The sequence below is a fragment of the Diabrotica undecimpunctata genome, chromosome 2, assembly GCF_040954645.1.
Source record: "Diabrotica undecimpunctata isolate CICGRU chromosome 2, icDiaUnde3, whole genome shotgun sequence".
NCBI classification, from domain to species: domain Eukaryota; kingdom Metazoa; phylum Arthropoda; class Insecta; order Coleoptera; family Chrysomelidae; genus Diabrotica; species Diabrotica undecimpunctata.
The window spans coordinates 51,022,283-51,040,992 of NC_092804.1; the positions used below are offsets into that span (position 1 = coordinate 51,022,283).

At 33.2% G+C, this 18,710-nt stretch overlaps 1 protein-coding gene across 1 annotated transcript in view; it reads left to right on the plus strand.

Annotated features, from left to right (window-relative positions):
- Nucleotides 1-18,710, plus strand: part of Rsod (superoxide dismutase family protein Rsod) — a 72,507-nt gene that overhangs the window by 43,077 nt on the left and 10,720 nt on the right. Inside the window, exons 10-15 of the mRNA XM_072522864.1 lie at nucleotides 2,487-2,744; nucleotides 2,803-2,925; nucleotides 6,177-6,263; nucleotides 7,960-8,094; nucleotides 11,944-12,218; nucleotides 17,834-18,114. Coding sequence (XP_072378965.1) covers nucleotides 2,487-2,744; nucleotides 2,803-2,925; nucleotides 6,177-6,263; nucleotides 7,960-8,094; nucleotides 11,944-12,218; nucleotides 17,834-18,114 — 1,159 coding nt within the window. The remainder of the gene's footprint in view (nucleotides 1-2,486; nucleotides 2,745-2,802; nucleotides 2,926-6,176; nucleotides 6,264-7,959; nucleotides 8,095-11,943; nucleotides 12,219-17,833; nucleotides 18,115-18,710) is intronic.

Consider the following 18,710-nt stretch of genomic DNA (forward strand, 5'->3'; position numbering starts at 1 on the left):
GTTGGTCCTTGGTAAGTACAACGTCCGACGTAATCCTAAGTGTATTTCAAGTCTAGTCTCAGATTATTCCGTTGGGAATCGATCGCTATCCTGACTAGGAGTTCAGGTCTCCCCAGCTGAATATGGAATCCCTCGTGTATCCAAGAATTCTCTGCACAGAAGGTCAACGTTCAAATGATTATAAATACCTTTCTTTTTGCTGATTTAAGTGAAGTTTTTTCTTAAAAAAGTTCACTTAGACTAAAAAACGGGAGACTGGATATAGACATTGTTTTTTTAAATTGTCATGGTATATTATGTTGATAGTTATATAATGATTTTTTTTCTTACGTACTTAAATTTAATTAATAATTTTAGTACAGGTCGCACATTTTAAGCATGTTTAAATCAGAATTAAGTTTAATAAATGTGCATACTCCTTCAGAGAATAAAGACCAGAATGTAAAACAAGAATTCTATAGTGATATGATATGAAAATTTTAATAGGTGATTTAAACGCCAAGGTGGGGAATGAAGAGATGTACCGAAAAACGACGGAAGGTAAAAGCAAACATGACGAAAGCAACGAGAATGGGAAGTTGTTGGTAGGCTTTGCGAAAGAGAACAACTTGAGAATTGTGAGTACTTACTTTAATCACAAGAAAATCCACAAAGACACGAAGTGACATCGAAATAAAGTGGTTAATAATAGAAGAAGTTATAAAGGAAGCAGCTCAAAAGCGGTTAGGTCAAGTAAAGAAGGGGAGAGATAAAGAATGGGTTAATGCCAATTGGAAGAAAAGCTTTAACAAACGAAACGAGGCAAGACTGAAATATATGGACAAACCCAGTGACGAAAATAGAAATGAATATGAAGCAGGGAAAAGTCACGCGAAAAAAGTGTGTAGGAGGAAGGGAACGAAGCACATGGATAAAAAGCTCCAAGAGATTGAAGAACATTATATTAATAAAATTGTGAAAAACTTCTACCAGGAGGCGAAAAGGAGCAGTGACCTAGATGCAAGAAAAACAAAATTACTACAAGAGTAAAGAAGGGCATTTAATAGGAGATAAGCAGGGAAAGCTAGTTGATGGCAGAAGCATTTCAGAGAGCTGCTTAATGAAGAGCCGGATGGAAATGATAGGGAGTAAGTGGAAATGGTAGGGGAAGTCAACGACACGGCGGAAGCAATGGAGACTCCCACCGTGGAAGAAATAAGTGAAATCATATATAGCATGAAAAACAGTAGAAGTGGGAGATAAAAAGGGAGATAAAGCAAGATGCGAAAACTACAGTACATTACAATAACTATGTAACATATATGGTACTCGACAGAGTCATAAGAAGTAGACTGGAAAGACACTTAATGAGCAGGTTGGTGAACCCATCTTCTTCTTCTTCTTTTGGTACCTATCCTCTGTGGATGTTGGCAATCACGTTGGTCAATACAACTTTGTTGACAGCTGCTCTAAATAGATGTATGGTAGTCATTCCTGCCCACTGTCTGATGTTCTTCAACCACGATGTCCTTCTGCGCCCTTGAGATATTTTGCCTTCTTTTGCCTTTCCTATTATTTATATTTGATCTATGGTGAACCCATCACCATAGATCAAATATTCGTGTTAAAAATGATTCAGAGCAGTACGTACCAGCAATAGTTGAAGCTAAACCTCTTCTTTATAGATTTCAAACAAGCTTACGATTCTGTGATAAGAAGGCGTCTGTACTATACCCTAAGCGTACTTTGGAATTCCGGAAAAGATGATCAGACTAGTAAAAATAACCTTAATGAAGACCAACACTATAGTTAGGATAGAAGGAAGCCTCACAGGAAAATTTGAAGTAAGACGAGGACTAAAGCAGGGAGATCCGGTGTCCATAATACTCTTCAATTTCTTGCTGGAGACAATAATGAGAGAGAGTGGAATACGAACAAAAGACATGATTTATGCCAACAGAAGCCAGGTCTTTGCAGACGATTAGTGTTAATAGCAAGAACTAAAGGGAAACTGCTGAGGATTCTCAAGCTCTTTGAAGCGAAGTCTAAACAGTATGGACAGATTATAAATGAGCAAAAAACAAAGTATGTGAAAATGTGGCAGACTATATATGAAGACACACAAATGAAGACTACCAGAAACAATGAGAGTAAAGAGTATTGCTTCAAAAAGGTGACGGAGTTTGAGTATCTAGTTAGTACCAGTTAATCTGTTAAAAAAATATCCCATTCCTGCTTTTTTGGTATTTAAATATTTAAAAACAGTAGCGCTGGTTTTTTTGAAGAATTATTTTCTTGCCCATTCTTTTTTGTTGTTTTGTATCTATCCTTTCGTGTGTTTCTGCGAACAATTCCGCCCATATTCTAATAGGACTGAGCAGCAGTGCCTTCAAGTCACATAGTGTATCGGTGTTTATATTTTTATACTTTATATTTTTAATATTAATCATATTAACCTTTAAAAGTGTTTCACGCACAGAGTTTACTTACAACTTTTATTATTGTAGACACCAGTTGAAGAAAATCTTGAATTTCCATGTGAGAAAACATCACTGTACAGTACTTGGAATCCTTTAAATGTAGATCCTGAATCATCTCCTCGCGCTTACCATGGTACCCCGGACCAATATGAAGCTGGTGATCTAAGTGGGAAGTTTGGAAGCCCTATTAATTACACAATGTACAAAACCTACTATAACGACACCTTGTTAAGTTTGTTTGGGCCAAGGAGTATTTTAGGAAGATCCATAGTGTTATTCAAAAGGGTATGTCGTACTGTTTTATTTTGCGTCATTGATTACAAACTACGTTAATATATTTCAGAAATCACGAAGATGGGCTTGTTCAACTATTGAACGTGGTTACAGTCCATCAGAAGCAAGAGAATTACGAGCCATAGCATCCTTCCACAACCCTAATGGTCATGCGTTTGGTTACATGAAGATGGTAAGATTTTTATAAATTAAATTAATAATAATTTTTATTTTAACTTTGATCAAATAAAAGGCAGATATCGATCACAGTTTTATTAATTTAATCTTGCCCAAGTACTTTCGCTCCCTAGAGCATTTTCAGGGGCATTTCGTCAATTGCGGCCTAACGAACAAGAATAAAATGTTATAAACATAAAATTAAACATCACACTACACTACACAAGGACAAACACTTTAAAATTTTTAAAAAAATAGGCGAAGCTACATTATGTATGGAAACCGAAAACAGAAGTTCCGGAGACATTCTGTCTCCGGTTTCTATACATAATGTAGCTCTGAGATGGACTCCCAAAAACAACAATATAAACGCGAAAAATTGAGAGTTTCGAGGTGTGATGCTATTTACGAATATTAAAAATAAGTTTAATTAATAGAGTAACAATGGAAAAAGTATTACGTTGAATGGACAAAAGATCCGAAATAATACCATATAAAAGAGAACATTGGAACACTTGGGTCATCTAATGCGAGGATAAAAATACACATTCCTACCTTTCGATTTGTTGTATGAGATCGGTTTGGTTATATCACATACTAACTGTTTAGAACGTCTGGAAAAAAAGATTCAAATAGCCTTGATGATATTTATTCTACGAGCGAAACGATTCTACGATTTATATAAGGAAAAATTATGTGTTTTCTATTATTTGATTAAATGATGATGATGCCTTAATTAGTTTAGTATATCATTTGCTATGTTGTCCGTTTCAGGAATTTTTCTACTTCATTTTCTTGTTTTATTTCTTATACTTTCTTCAATCTTAATCCTGTTGAATGCTTCATAATCTCCTATGCTCTTAACCGTGTTAGTGTTGTGAATATGTGTATATATGTAGGTATGACGGATCTTTTACAATTATAAAGTCGCCTTTAATAGCATCGTTGCCACTTTTAAGCCACTTGTCACCTTCTTTATCCATTTCCCATTCAGAAAAAGAATCCTTCATGATGACTTTTTCCAAGCCTTCATCGGAAGAATGTTCTTCTAAAACAGTTCTCTTTTCTGTAAATAGTTTCTTCTTTACAATCTTGGCCATCTTCATTCTCTCGTTTTTTTCGAGTTCTTTCTTTTTCGATGTGTCTGTGGCGATTCTGATCTTCCCATGCTTTCGGCCACTCTTAGCTAATGTTTGGGGCTGAGCTTTTGGGAACACATTCAGTAGTTCTGGATAAACCAAAAACGTTGATGTAGAAGGAATTGGTCTAGGAAACTGAAGACTCGATGTAGGAGTTGATGTCTGAGTCTCTGCTGAACAGATAATTGTGATGGAAAAATGTACAACAGCAGTGTCTCTGTCTATTCTTCAGATGTTGATTCGATAGCTTTCAAGGAAGTACTGGTGACAAGAAGGAAGAAGGATATGGACGATCTAAGACCGCAGAGCAAAGAAAATCGTGGTCTTGAAAAATGTTTCTATCATGTAGTATCCTGTGGTGAGATACCACATTTCAGAAAATCTGGTTTCACATTTTCAGAAGTTGCAGCCCGATCTTAAGCTTTGGAAGATAGCTCAGGTACTGCGTAGATTGATAAAGTTTCATTAGGATTGACCAACTTCTATGAGTTGACTGCTTCAATGTAGTATTTTTTAAACGGGCCAAACACGCAACAGTCTAGTCAGTCAAGTAGTTGGAAGTGTGCGACAGAAGTGTTAAAATTGTCATCCCATTGTTTCGACAGAAATTGACACCTTCATTGACATTGTCTTTGAAAAATTTTAATACTAATACGAAGCTCCGTGTACTGCTCCAGCCATCATTCGCAATTTGTCGAAGCGGATATGTGGGAACACGAAAACGGGAAGTAAAGAATTTCCATTCGCACAAATTATGCTCACTTGAGTCACCAATTCTTCTCGGTCTCTTGAAGTCATCTGACCAACTTGTTTTTCACCCTTTTGTCCAATCACTTTGGTCGCCGAAAGCACTGTTGTAACTCCCGTTTTATTGAGGTTGAATATATCTGAAAGTCGAAACTTCTTCCTACGTCTACAGTAGTTTTATTGAAGGTAGTCATTCTGGCAAGAGAAGTTGCCTTAAGTTTTCTAATGGCTAACGTCGGATTTCTCTTCATAAACCCAATAAACCAGTCATCACCAGCTCCCTCTTTTTCTTTCCAGGCCTCGGGAAATTTTAGATTGTTTACTTCAGCAAATTGTAAAGCAATGTGTCTGCATTTATTCGGTGTCGCTCCGTAAAACTTTTAGAGCACTGTAAAAATAATCCGCCAGTGCTTTCTCCATTTGGTCTGTGAAAACCTGCTTTCTGTGGAAGTTTGGTTTAAACGACATGTTGTATATGCCTATTTCTTTGGCGTTCTTTACATAAAGTTAAAGACGAGACTTCGTTACGCTGTAAGTAGCTGCCACGTGGCGCAAACTTCCACGATTTTTTAAAATATCTTTCACCGTCTGCCGTAGATCACCTTCAGGTTAGTTCAGTTGTTCTTATAAATTCTCTTAAATATAGAATAAGGTAATCCAGTGCGTTAATATCTATCTATCTAATTAGCCTTCTTCGGTCCATCCTGCGTACCTTAGATGGTTCAAGCGTCGTCCACAAATTTTTGTATCTTTTAAAATGCGTTTAAAAGTGCGTTAATAATTAATAAATATATCAGGGATACAATGTACTACGTGTCAATTATATCCCCAACTGATGTAATCACACATTTCTGGCGGTGAATTTTTAATCAAACATTATATGATTATAAAATATACATAAATATGTCCCTACTAGTCACCACTTCATGCAAATGGAACACCAAATACAAAACCCGAAACTATGTTACAGAAAAACCTAATGTTCTTACCTTTAAAAGTTAGATCAATGATTTCAAAAAGTAAACAAACTCTGTAAAAGTTACAATTTTACACCATTGTTTTCTTGTTTTTTCAATCATTTTATATACTTTAATTTGTTCTTATATATTATGATTCATGTAGCCTATAAAATTTATAAAATATTGGTAGTATTAACATTAATTTTTCTTTTTTCTATGAGTTTCTTCGGCCACTTGGTATAATTTTGATTTCCCTTCAGACAGTAGTTTCTACTGTGTCCTTGTTAAAGACTTGCAGATTGATCAGATTTTATAAACAAAAATAAACAAAATGTCTTTGATATGTATTTGATTACTGCTAAAAATGTAATAGTAATAATAGTAATCTTATGTTGATTTAACTAAAGAACCTTGTTTTCCAGAGACAATTAATTCATAAAGATGGCAGCCCTAGCGATACTACAATTGAAGTTAAGCTTAGACATCCTGGAAAAAATGACAGAAATGTGGTAAGTGTTGAAGAGTAGAGCTATATTTACAAAACCTTTTACTCTATATAGTATACAGAGTGGACAAAAAGTCTGAAAACGCCTAATTATCTCTTAAATGAATTGTCCGAATTGTACAAAAATCGGGATACACCTATTCTGCAATATGCAAATTTCAAATGTGATGCTTGCAATGTTGCCATATTTACCATTTTTCTGATGTCATAGTCACGTCGGTTTTAAATGCAACACTCTGTATATTGTATTATTATTGGAATCCTTACTTCAATACGAGTTCAACCATATGTAACACGAAGGTCTTAGATAAAGAAAACTTCTCAGTGCCAAATAGTTTTGAAGTAATCAAGTAAGAATGCTGTGATTTTGACATTCAATCGTACAACTAACAGTAGCTTGACGTTTATTGAAAAAGTTGTATGTGTTTTAAAAACTCTACAATAAAGATGAAATAGAGCGAATTACTGTTTTAACGATGTGGGGCTACGGGGATAGAAAAATTTGTTCAACGTTACTTTCCTATCCATAAGTCGATGACACAACAAATTGTAAAGCGCTTTGAGAAAACTGGACGAGTAAAGGATGGCATTTGAACAGGTAGACCAAAAACTGTTATAAATTAAAATAAAACTTCGGATTTAATGCAGAGTTTTGTTGAAAATCCACATATATCCTCAGTCAGAGCAGCACAAATACATGATGTAGGTCATTTTTAGTCTTGCGTGTAATACATAAGAATTCATTTAAACCCTACAAAATCCATTTGTTGCAAGAATTAAATGAAGACGGCTACGACCGTAGATTACTAGTTAGCGAGGTAATGATGAATAAAATTAACGAGAACTTCGTTAAAAAGTTAATGTTTTTCCGACGAAGCAATATTTACAATATGTGGGAATGTAAATTGCCAAAATTTAAGGTATTGGAGTAAGGTAAATCCACACTGAATTTATAAAAACTATACTCAAAGATTACAAAATCTAAATGTGTGGTCGGGTATAGTGAGTACTCAGTTAATTGGGCCGTTTTTTGTAGCAGGAAATTTAACAAGCGATAACTATGAAATGCTACTAACAAATGAAATTGTACCTGCCCCGATACTAACTTAACTATTAAACGTTTAACTTTTGTAAACGTTTTGTAAACTTGTAAACGTTTAACTTTTAGATCATACAGACATTTTTATGAAGACTAATTTTTTTATCTACTATGTTTCATGGAAATTTTCACTTCAGAAATTGTCGTCAAAAATAGAAATCTAAACTACAAAATGAATGTATTTCAAATTAAACTTGAATATTAGTTGATATATATATATATATATATATATATATATATATATATATATATATATATATATATATATATATATATATATATATATATATATATATATATATATATATATATATACCCGGTATTTAGGCGTTCCACGCCCTTCCGGTAGGGATCTATGGAGGAGTATCACCTAGCCGCAAGCCCTTATCTCTTGCCGTACTGCTCCACCATAGGCCGATCAGAATATTAGTTGATGACTTGGATAATTAGTTCTCATAAAATATACTAGAGAACATAGAAATATCACAAGAAAATAGTTTCAGAACTACATGAGAATAATTTTTCCCCTAAAATTAAAACGTTTTTCAAATTGTTCAAAATTGGTAAGGCCCTGTATATGAGAGTAAATTTCTTGTTTTAGACAAGGGAGCACAACTGGGCTATCTATGTCAATCCAGTCGGTGTAGATGCCACGGTAAAAACTCTAGCAACTAGATGTGTAGCTGGTGGATATGTATGGAATCCTTATTTTACTCAACTGGCCGATCCGTTAAATGTAAGTATATATTATGTAAATAAAATGTATTAGTTTATCTGAATAATTATAAAAAAGATATGTTCAAACGTCTGGTAATACCTAGTTGTCAAGGGAATGTAACACAAGGTATAAAATGAATGTTTTTTTTTTATTTTAAAATTTGTGTTTTATTAGCCACAAAGTATAATATAAAGGATTATACGAGACAGGTGAACGTAAAGTAGATAAATAGTTTGCAAATCTATCTTTCTCTCTTTGACCCTCTCTCTCTCTCTCTCTCTCTCTCTCTCTCTTCTTAATCCATTCATGAGGATCATAAATTTCCGTAATATAGTTGATTATGGTTTCGTGATACAGCTGAATCGGTGACCATCTCTTTGCTGTCCTTCTTGATAAAGTCCTCTAATACAGTCAACTAGCCAGTCAAGAAGAACTAACTGATCTAATTAAAGCTGGCAATGGGATAAGATAGGGGAATTCCATGAGTCCTCTATTGTTCAACTTCAATGAAATAATAAAAAAAGTAAGAACTACAAAAGGATACCAAATGAGGAAACAACAGCTTAAAATATCTGCTATGCAGACGACGCAATACTACTCTCTCAAAGTAAAGATGATTTACAACGTCTGCTGCACCAATTTAATATAACCGCCAAAAAATTTAACATGTTAATTTCCCCATAAAAGACAAAATGCATGGTTACAACAGCAAATTTACTAAGATGTAAATTGGAGTTGGAAGGTCAGATAATAGAACAACTGATGGAGTTTAAATATCTAGGCATCATATTATCTAGCTACGGAAAGGTCGAAACAGAAGTGGAAGATCAAGTAAATAAAGCAAACAGAGTCGCAAAATGCCTGAATGAAACAATATGGAGAAATAAAAATATCGGGAAAGAAATGAAAGGCAGAATTTACAAAACATTCATCAGACCAATAATGACATACGTGGCAGAAACACGATCTGACACCGAGAGGACAAAAAGGATGTTAGGAATAGCAGAGATGGGACAGAGCTAGAAGTACAGATATACGAAGTAGATGCAAGGTGGAGAAGATCAAAAACTGGATAAGAAATAGAAAAGTAGAATGGAATGATCATATAAGCCGAATGACAACAAATAGAGTAATAAAGATGGCAAGAGACGGTTCCCCACTAGGAAAGCAATCAGTAGGAATACCATGTAAACGATGAAACGACAACTTACTGGAGGCACATTGAAAAACAGGCATGTCTACATAAAAAGAAGAAGACGAAGAAGAAAGTATCAAAATAGACCAGAGAATAAATAAAGTCAAAAATCTAAATAGATTGGAAGTGTTTGAGTTGTGGTGTTATAGTCGCATGCTCAAAATCTCATGACCAGCACACGAGGTAAAATCTAATTTGTAGAATCCTTTCGATTTTCTGTAAGTTATACCATGATTTTTTTCCAAAAATTTTCAAACGATTTTTCCGATAAGAAAAAAAATTTAGAAAAACTTTTCTAAAACATTTGATCAAACTCTACGTCATCGTCTGAATCTTTTATAGAATATTTTGTAGTTTTAAAATGATATTATGATAATGTTTTTTTTTTCAAACTAAAGTCATATTTACTTTACAAATCACATTGTTTTCTTAAATATAAATATTTTACGAATTAATTTTTAATTGAATAAATGTTTGATATTAGAATGAAAAACAAAACAAAATTATTTTCAATATAATAATCAATTGAAATTATCTGATGATTGATAAAAATTAATGATGAAACCGGTTAAGTAATTTTATTAAATTAAAGTAATTTTATAATGTTAACTATTGAATATTTTCGGTATAACAAATAGTAATTTTACTTATTTTTTATTACAATAAAAAGGTTTTTAAATTTTTATGGTTGGCATAAATAATGGTTGTTCAGATATAAGAAAAATTTGATTTATTATTACATTAATAATCAAATACAAAATATATTACATACTTTTATTTATGTTTTATCATTAAAAATATTTAGTAGAAAATGTAGTGGAAAAATTTAGAAATTAAATAGTAAAATTGATACAAAATCTATAGGTACAATAATCACAAAATATATGTATTACAATGCAAGATACATACCGAATTAAAGAACAATACATAGGCACATACCTAATACACACAAATACATAATACATTACATAAATAAAATACATAGTAACAAAATATACAATGTAAAATCTTAATCTATTTCGTTTATATTAAAAATTTCGTCATTTTTGTCACTCTCATTCTCATTGATGTCATCACATTCATCATCTTCGTCGCTTTCACTTTCAATAATATCACATTCATTATCTGCTTCATTTTCAATCACTACTTCTCGAACTAATTCTGGCATCTGAGGTCCACTAAGCCATTTGAATTTATATGTTTCATCTTCAAGCTCCCAACCATGTTCTTCAACAATCAATTCTGTTGGTACTTTTTTATGAGCATTTGTCCAAATATTTGAAATATAATGAGCTCGCAGTAGATGTTGGTGTTCATCTTGATTCATCTTGACATGGTGGTAAGCTTGAAGCATCGAAATTTTTTAGTTTTTTTTTTAAAAGGCTCGTTCACATCATGCAACTTATACTGCCGGTCAAATAGTGAAAATCTGACATCGTTTACTTTTCTTTTTGGAATTGTTCTCGTCAGTCCTGTTCCATATAAGTGACATATGAAAGTTTCTAAGGTTTCAAAAACTTCATTACAATCGAAGTCGAAGAATGTGATTTTTAAAGTAAATATGACTTTAGTTTGAAAAAAAAACATTATCATAATATCATTTTAAAACTACAAAATATTCTATAAAAGATTCAGACGATGACGTAGAGTTTTATCAAATGTTTTAGAAAAGTTTTTCTAAATTTTTTTTTCTTATCGGAAAAATCGTTTGAAAATTTTTGGAAAAAATCATGGTATAACCAAAGAATATAGACGCTTATATATAGACGCTATATATACGATAAGCGTCTATATTATTTGGTATAACTTACAGAAAATCGAAAGGATTCTACAAATTAGATTTTACCTCAAGAAATTACGAAAATTTTCATTTACGGAAATTTTTTTTGAAAATTTAGAGGAAAACTCTACTTGACGCTTTTCAGTATAGTAACAGAAGTGAGAATACAAATTTTCAAATCAATCGGTATAAAAATATCATAATAAAATCAGTTTGAAAATTGTTACCGAGACCTAAAATGCGCAGGCAAGTGGTACATTTGACCCCGTTTTATGGCTCTCTGTACCAACCCAGCTGTGCGTCCTTTTGGATTTAGAGTTTTTAGGGGCTAAATAATGAGCCATGAAAATGGCGGACATATTACGTATCGTTAATTTTTCCCCAAAAAATTGCAACTTCACCCCTGTCCGCCACCCCTTATGTATCCACTCTCGCGTCCGCCCTTTGGGATTTCGTCTAGTTATACCAGGATCTTACTCTGGGCAAATTTTCAGCCATATTATCGATCGTTAATTTTTCCGAAAAAAATGACAACTTCATCCATGTATAGCCACCCCCTGTGCCACGAGGGGCGTCCGCCTGTAAGACAAAGTCTTAACCTAGTTACAATGAATATATTCCAATAAAGAAATGTCATATTACTGATCAGTTCAAAATTTCGGCTCTATCTCTTGGACTATAAATGCAGGGCAAATATTTCATGTGACAGAAGATCGAGAAGCCTTCGCAATGGTAATTGCCAACGCCGGATAATTCTGATATGGCACGTGAGGAAGAAGAATCGTTAAAATAACCTCAAATTACAATATCGCCTCTAGATATAACATTCGTATTCGTTCAAAACTATGTGTCATATCATTTTTGGCTTTTATTTATTTATTTATCTTTTCAGACTGACTTGTACCAACAAGAATGTGGCCCAGAAAATCCCCTTCGATGTCACGTGGGTGATCTCTCAGCTCGATTAGGAACTATAGATATTGGCCTAGAAAGAAAAGTTTTTACAGATTCAAACTTTCCACTAGAAGGCGACGTAACCGCTATTGGAAGATCTATCGTCATATTGGCACCAGATAGAAGAGGAGAGAGATACGCTTGTGCGAATATCGAACCGGACTATGATATTATTAAATATGCTAATATTGAAAAACCGCCCAGGTTTGTCGTGTAAGTATAACATTATTAGTACGTTTACGTTTACCTTCCACTGAGTTCCCTGGGTTCGAAATAATAGAAAAATGAAATTTAATTACAAAGAAATGACTTTCATATTAAAATACACAAGTAGAAGTAGCTTAAAAGTTTTATTTCTATACGTCTGGTGATACAAACTCACTACTATGCAATTACTATAACTCCAGCAAATAAAAAATGAAGTGAGTCATACGCGTGATCAATTAAGTTATCTTATCATTTAGCTGTCTCTATGAGTTTTACCAAGAAGCGTGTCAGTAGTGGATAATTTATTTTTTTATTTAGTTTATGGCATACTAAGAACACATAATTAAATATAAAAAAACGTTAAATGGAGTATTACAAACGAACCTCTAATATATCAATACAATCTAAAACATTCTCGGTCGCATTCAAGAATTCCATCTTCTTAGTTTTTCTTGATATTCTGTCAATATATTACCCTCCTTATCTCTTCACTTCTTTTGTTTGAATTCTTTTCTGCTTTTGTTCAGTTTCTGTAAAATTTTCTTGTCTCTATTGGCTTACTTAGTTCTTTCTTGTAGTTCTTGAAGTTCTTTGTTCATATTTTCTCTCTTCTTTCTGTGGTGGATTTCTTTTCTTCTTTACGTAGTTATTTATATTCGTCCTCTGCTTGTCGAGTTCTGTTGCATCAGTACATATGCTCTGTTTTTTCTTTGTGTTATAATATGACATTCTTCCTCAAAACGGTCATTCGTTCTTGTTCTTCTTTGTTTACCTTCCATGCCTAGTAATTCTTAAGCTGCTTCTTTCATGATTTTTCTGCACCCTTCCCACTCTTCATTTATGTTTTCATGTTTTAGTCTGTTTTCTAGTTTGATATTTATATTTTGTTCGTATCTTTACGTCCGTTGTATCGTTCATTGTATCATTTTTAAATGTTTAAAATTCTGGCCCTTACCCTACTTTCGACCCGGTAGTAATCAGAATCCGTATTTGCTCCTCTTCTGGTGCGGACGTTTATTATATTCCATTGGTGTCTCTTACAGGTGTCTTTGTGTATATCTTTTCGAGCAAAGTTAAAATTATACAATCGATACCAAAAAAAATTACTATGAAAAAAAAGACATTTTTGAAATCAGAGCATCAAAAATATTTAAAATTCGTTATTTCTTAAGCAGCACATTTTTTCATTTTGTTGGGCTGTGTCATTCCTGTTCCATACCATGCAAGTTAAACGTTTACTTTGTATCACTTGCTACCAACAAGTCCTCAGGGACACTTCGTCTAATGGCTTTTGTGTCTAATGGCTAGCAAACCCAGTAGAGTCCTACGTTGTCATGAAGCTAATTCCGTGTATAACTTAAACATCCTAGTTTTTTAACATAAAAAATGTAATTTAAAACTAATTCAACTGTATTTATATATTATAAACGTAAATAAAAAAAAATAAAAATAAAATAAAAAAAAATGTAATTTAAAACTAATTCAACTGTATTTACCAATATATCTAGTGCCTTTAAACATGTAAATCCAGATAGCACTGATGATGGAATAGACTTTCCGAAAACGGTCTGTGATGTAGCCCGATAGGGTTTTTTTATTAATATACGTTTTATAAACGATTTTTTTAAATAAAAAAATAATGTGAGTCATGGTATATAGCCAACTGAAGGAATTCATTTTCCTTGTGGCGTTTATTTTGTGATCCAGTTGACGGAATTGTTTGTTTTTTATTGACGCTTATAAAATAAAAGTATTTGCTTCGTTGTGTAGTTGCAACAATCGTTGATTTAGCTGCTAATTCAGCTGTTGATTCATGTGTTGTGTCGCCGATGGCAATGTCGTTCGTATAATTTACTCCATGGTAGTGCCATTCTCCGGTTGGGCCGACACTAACGCAGCGCTGCTAACACAACGACATTAGCCGTCGTATAACAGGGTCTTTGCACATGAAATTTAAGAATTCATGTCTAAAAAGAGTTGGTATATAAAAGTTATTTTTTATAGCAAATATTCAGCATATCATTTAACCAAATTTTTAAGAATTTCAGTCTTATACTATTTTGATGACTACTCGAGTCCAAGTTTTGACTTCTACTTAGCACATTTCACTTTGTCTCCGCTTTTCGTAAACAAAGAACAGCGACCATGCTGTGAAGAAGAGAGCAGAAACATTTCAGTTATTCAAATATTTTCAAAAAAAAAATCATGAGAGTTTTTCTTATTTGGTATTTTCTATTAGTCCAGTTATCCAGCAGACATAATAAAACTTAACCCTACAATGCTCAATTTTTAATTTTATATTGGAAAAAATTATATGTATAGCTATTTTATAAAGAAGTCGGTAATGTATCAAATTTGATACAAAGTGCATTTGGGTAAAATTATATATAGGAAATAAAATACTTCTTCTTAAAGTGCCCTCTCCTCAATGGAGGTTGGCTACTACAATTTTAAACTCTTCTCTATCTTCAGCTGTTCTTATTAGCTGTTCAAAATTTAGCCCTGTCCATTGTCGGATGTTTCTGAGCCACGATAGTCTTTTCCTTCCTAGGCCTCTCTTTCCCTCGATTTTTCCTTTCACTATAAGTTGGGCATATTGGTACTTATTATTTCTCAGTATGTGGCCTAGGTATGATGTTTTTCTAACTTTTACTGTGTTAAAAAGTTCTCTTTCCTTGCCTATTCTATGCAGCACTTCTTCGTTTGAGGTATGCGATGTCCATGAAATTTTGAGTATTCTCCGGTAGATCCACATTTCAAAGGCCTCCAATTTATTTACGGTTGATGTTTTAAGGGTCCACGTTTCAACTGCATATAGAAGAGTCGACCAGACGTAGCATTTTGATAAACGTAGTCGAATTTCGAGTTTTATTCGAGAATCACAAAGCAATTTTTTTATTTTTTCGAAAGATTTTCTGGCCTGTTCTATTCTCGATCTTATTTCTAGATCAGGATTTAGGCTGCTATCGATCCAACATCCCAGGTACTTAAATCTATTGACCTGTTCTAAAATGTGCCCATTTATTGTGCAAGGTTGAGGTACGTTTTGGTTCTTTCGGATTGACATCACTTTGGTTTTTTTAATGTTTATTTTCATACCAAATTGCTCACAGGTCGAGTTGGTCTTGTCGATGAGTCGTTGTAGACCTAAGTCGGAATCCGCAATTAACACTGTATCATCGGCGTATCTGATACTGTTGATATTTACGCCATTCACATTGACTCCATCCTTGGAATCTTCCAATGCTTCTTTAAATAGAAACTCGGAGTAAAGATTAAACAGCAGAGGCGACAGAACACATCCCTGTCTAACTCCCCTCCTAATTTCTACTTCTGCGGATGTGGAACCTTCGATCCTTCGAAGTTTTTTAAGAATTTGATGTCTTTTCCATCTAAACCGACTTCTTGCAAACGTTTTAATAGTAGGTCGTGTCTTACTCTATCAAATGCTTTTTCGAAGTCTATAAAGCATATAAATATATATTTCTGTTGGTCGTAGCATTTTTGGGCGAGAACTAGTAAACTGAACAGGGCTTCTCTCGTTCCCATGCCGGCTCTGAATCCAAACTGATCGTCTCCGATGATTGTTTCGCACTTTCTATAGATACGATTATGTATGATTTTTAGTAGGACTTTTACTGCATGACTCATAAGGCTTATCAGACGGAACTCATTGCAGTGTTGTGGGTTTGGCTTTTTTGGTAGTGGGATGAATATTGACTCCAGCCAATCTTGGGGTATTTTACCTGTATCATAAATGCGATTGAATAAAAGGACAAATATTTCGATATTTTCTTCGCTGATTAATTTTAACGTTTCTGGGTATATTCCGTCTGGACCTGGGCTTTTATTTGTTTTAAGATGATTAATTGCATTTATGATTTCAGATTTCAGAATTGTTGGCCCTTCGTTGTTATTTTCCAATCTTGGTTCTTCTCGTATGTCGTGAAAAAGAATTTTAATATAGTTTTCCCATTCTTTCAGTTTATCTTCCGTTGATTCTAGCAGTTTGCCATCCGTGTTCAGCATGGTGTGAAAAGTCGTTCTCTTGGTAGTCGATGTAAACTCTTTTACCTTTTTATGTAAATTAAAAAAATCGTGCCTTTGTTGTAGTTCTTCTATTTCCACGCATTTTGTTTCCAGCCATTTCTCTTTTGCTTCGGTTATTTTTTTTTTCGAATTATTCTATTTAGTCTTTTGTATTCTCCGTCCTTGTCATTTTTTCCTTTAGATTCTCTTCGTTTGTTCATTAATTGTAAAATCTCTTCTGTCATCCATTCCTGTTTGTTATTTCTAGGTGTTACTTTTAGATGTTTTTCCGTTACATTGTTCATTTGTTCTTTAATAGTTTTCCACAGAACGTTTATGTCATCGTACTCGCTAATTCTATTGTGGTCGATATTTCCTAAATTTTTGTTTAATTCTTTATTTACTGTCTGATGTATATCAGACAGTAAATATATTTTGTCTATAAAATACTTAAGTACCTTTATAGTATAATATTTTTATTGATGAGATTGAAAGAAACAGTTTGAATCCTTATTAAAACATAAATGTAAACCACACTTGACACATTTAACATATATGTTAATTTTTTATAATTTGGCTTTTTGCATCAGGTTCGATCGCTAGTGTAGTTCGGCCAATGTCCTACAGCATCTGTTCGATTATCTTTTGAAGGAATATAGCGTATTGGCCCTTTCTTTTTCTTCAATTGTATATCCTGTTTAATAGAACTTGTAGATGGTCGTCCTCGCTCATTTTCTGCTGTATCTTCCAGTTCTGCCCCACTCAGCAGATCTTCAAATACCACTGGAATATTTGATATGTCTATATGTTCTAAATCTATATCATTATTCACATCTTCAGTATCACTTATATCACAATCATCTTCACTACCTATCATCTCAATTGTCGACTATAACTTGCAATTCTTTATCTGATAAAGACCTCTTCATATACCAGCTAGACATCTAAAATAATATTCAAATTACATTATGTCTCATAAATGATACAAACAAATTGTTTACTATACCTTTAAAAATAATAGTAGATGCTGAATAAAACTAATACTAATTTTGCACATTCAATTTTCATTAATAACACCTATAAAAAATTTTTAAACTCAGCGTTATCGTCAAGACGACGGTTAAGTGATAACTGACTAATTCGCGCGTTTTATAAAATATTAGACGACGTTGACAGGTTACAAAGTGTGTACATATAATAGAGTGGTATATATCCAATATATTACATAGTGCTGTTTGGACTTAATATTATTTCACTGTGTTATACATGTAAATTCTCGGTATGTTTCATATTATGATGCATTAAGCAGTGTAGGGTTAAATACGAACTTTCCATCTTATTGTTATACCATTTGTTAATTATTGATCCACGTTAACAGATATACTAAGTTCCAAGTTTTTGTAGTCTCATAACTCGTAATTGATTCTACTATATCTTTTCTCTTTGTATTTCACCTCGTCTAATGCCCTTTCCTAATCGATAGAGTATAGAAATAATCATTTTCATTGTTTGTGGCATTTCTCAATCAGCAATTAAATACTAAATTTAATATATTTGTTCAAATCTATAAATGTCTATTCTTTCCTTTACAGGGCTCAATTTATTGAAGATATTAGAGAAGTTATGGGGATCCCGGAGTGGTTCTTGACAGTGGATAGTAGAAAAACCAGATCGTTACATAACGATGGCTGCGTACAGCTTCTTTTACATTTTAAGGGACCAATCGCTGAGCGGTTAGAGCAAGATTTTAACAAATTGCTACTACACGGAAGGTTAGATGTGCCGAGTTTATACATTCCAGGATATATAAACGAAAAAAGGAAGGTTAAAATCGCATACAAATTGTGTGGTACAAAAGATCCAAATGAAAAAAGTAAGTTTTTTTTATTAAAATTCTGTATTAATTAACTACACTTGAGTGCAAAATAATCGACTCAAAATTATTTTGTGCAAGTACGTCTTCTGTTTCAATCTAAAAAGTGTAAATTTACAAATATTTAGTGTACAATCATTTACCTTATTATTTAGTTTAAAAAAAAATGTTTTTTGGTGAATTGGATGACTTATTACAAATAAATAATGCAACACTTAGAGAGGGGGTCAGAATTTGACTTATTAAAATCGACTCGCACTGATTTAACGCGTTCGTTAGTGTAACCTACTATTAAATCAGTCACTTAAGTTTCAACTACATTAATAATGGATACTACATCTGTTAAAGCAGCTGAAGCAGTAGCATTATTAAGAGAAGGCCTGAGCCAGAGGGCCGTGGTAAATCGACTAAATTTAAACCAATCTACTATGTCCCGAGTGTATTGTCAGTGCCAAGATACTGATGATTATGTCCGCCAACAAGAAGGAGGTTATAAAAGAATAAAAACGGAGAGAGATGATCGATTTCTTGTATCGAAATCTATGAGAAATCGACATTTGACTGGCGCTAATCTCAAAGAGGAGCTTAGAGAGATC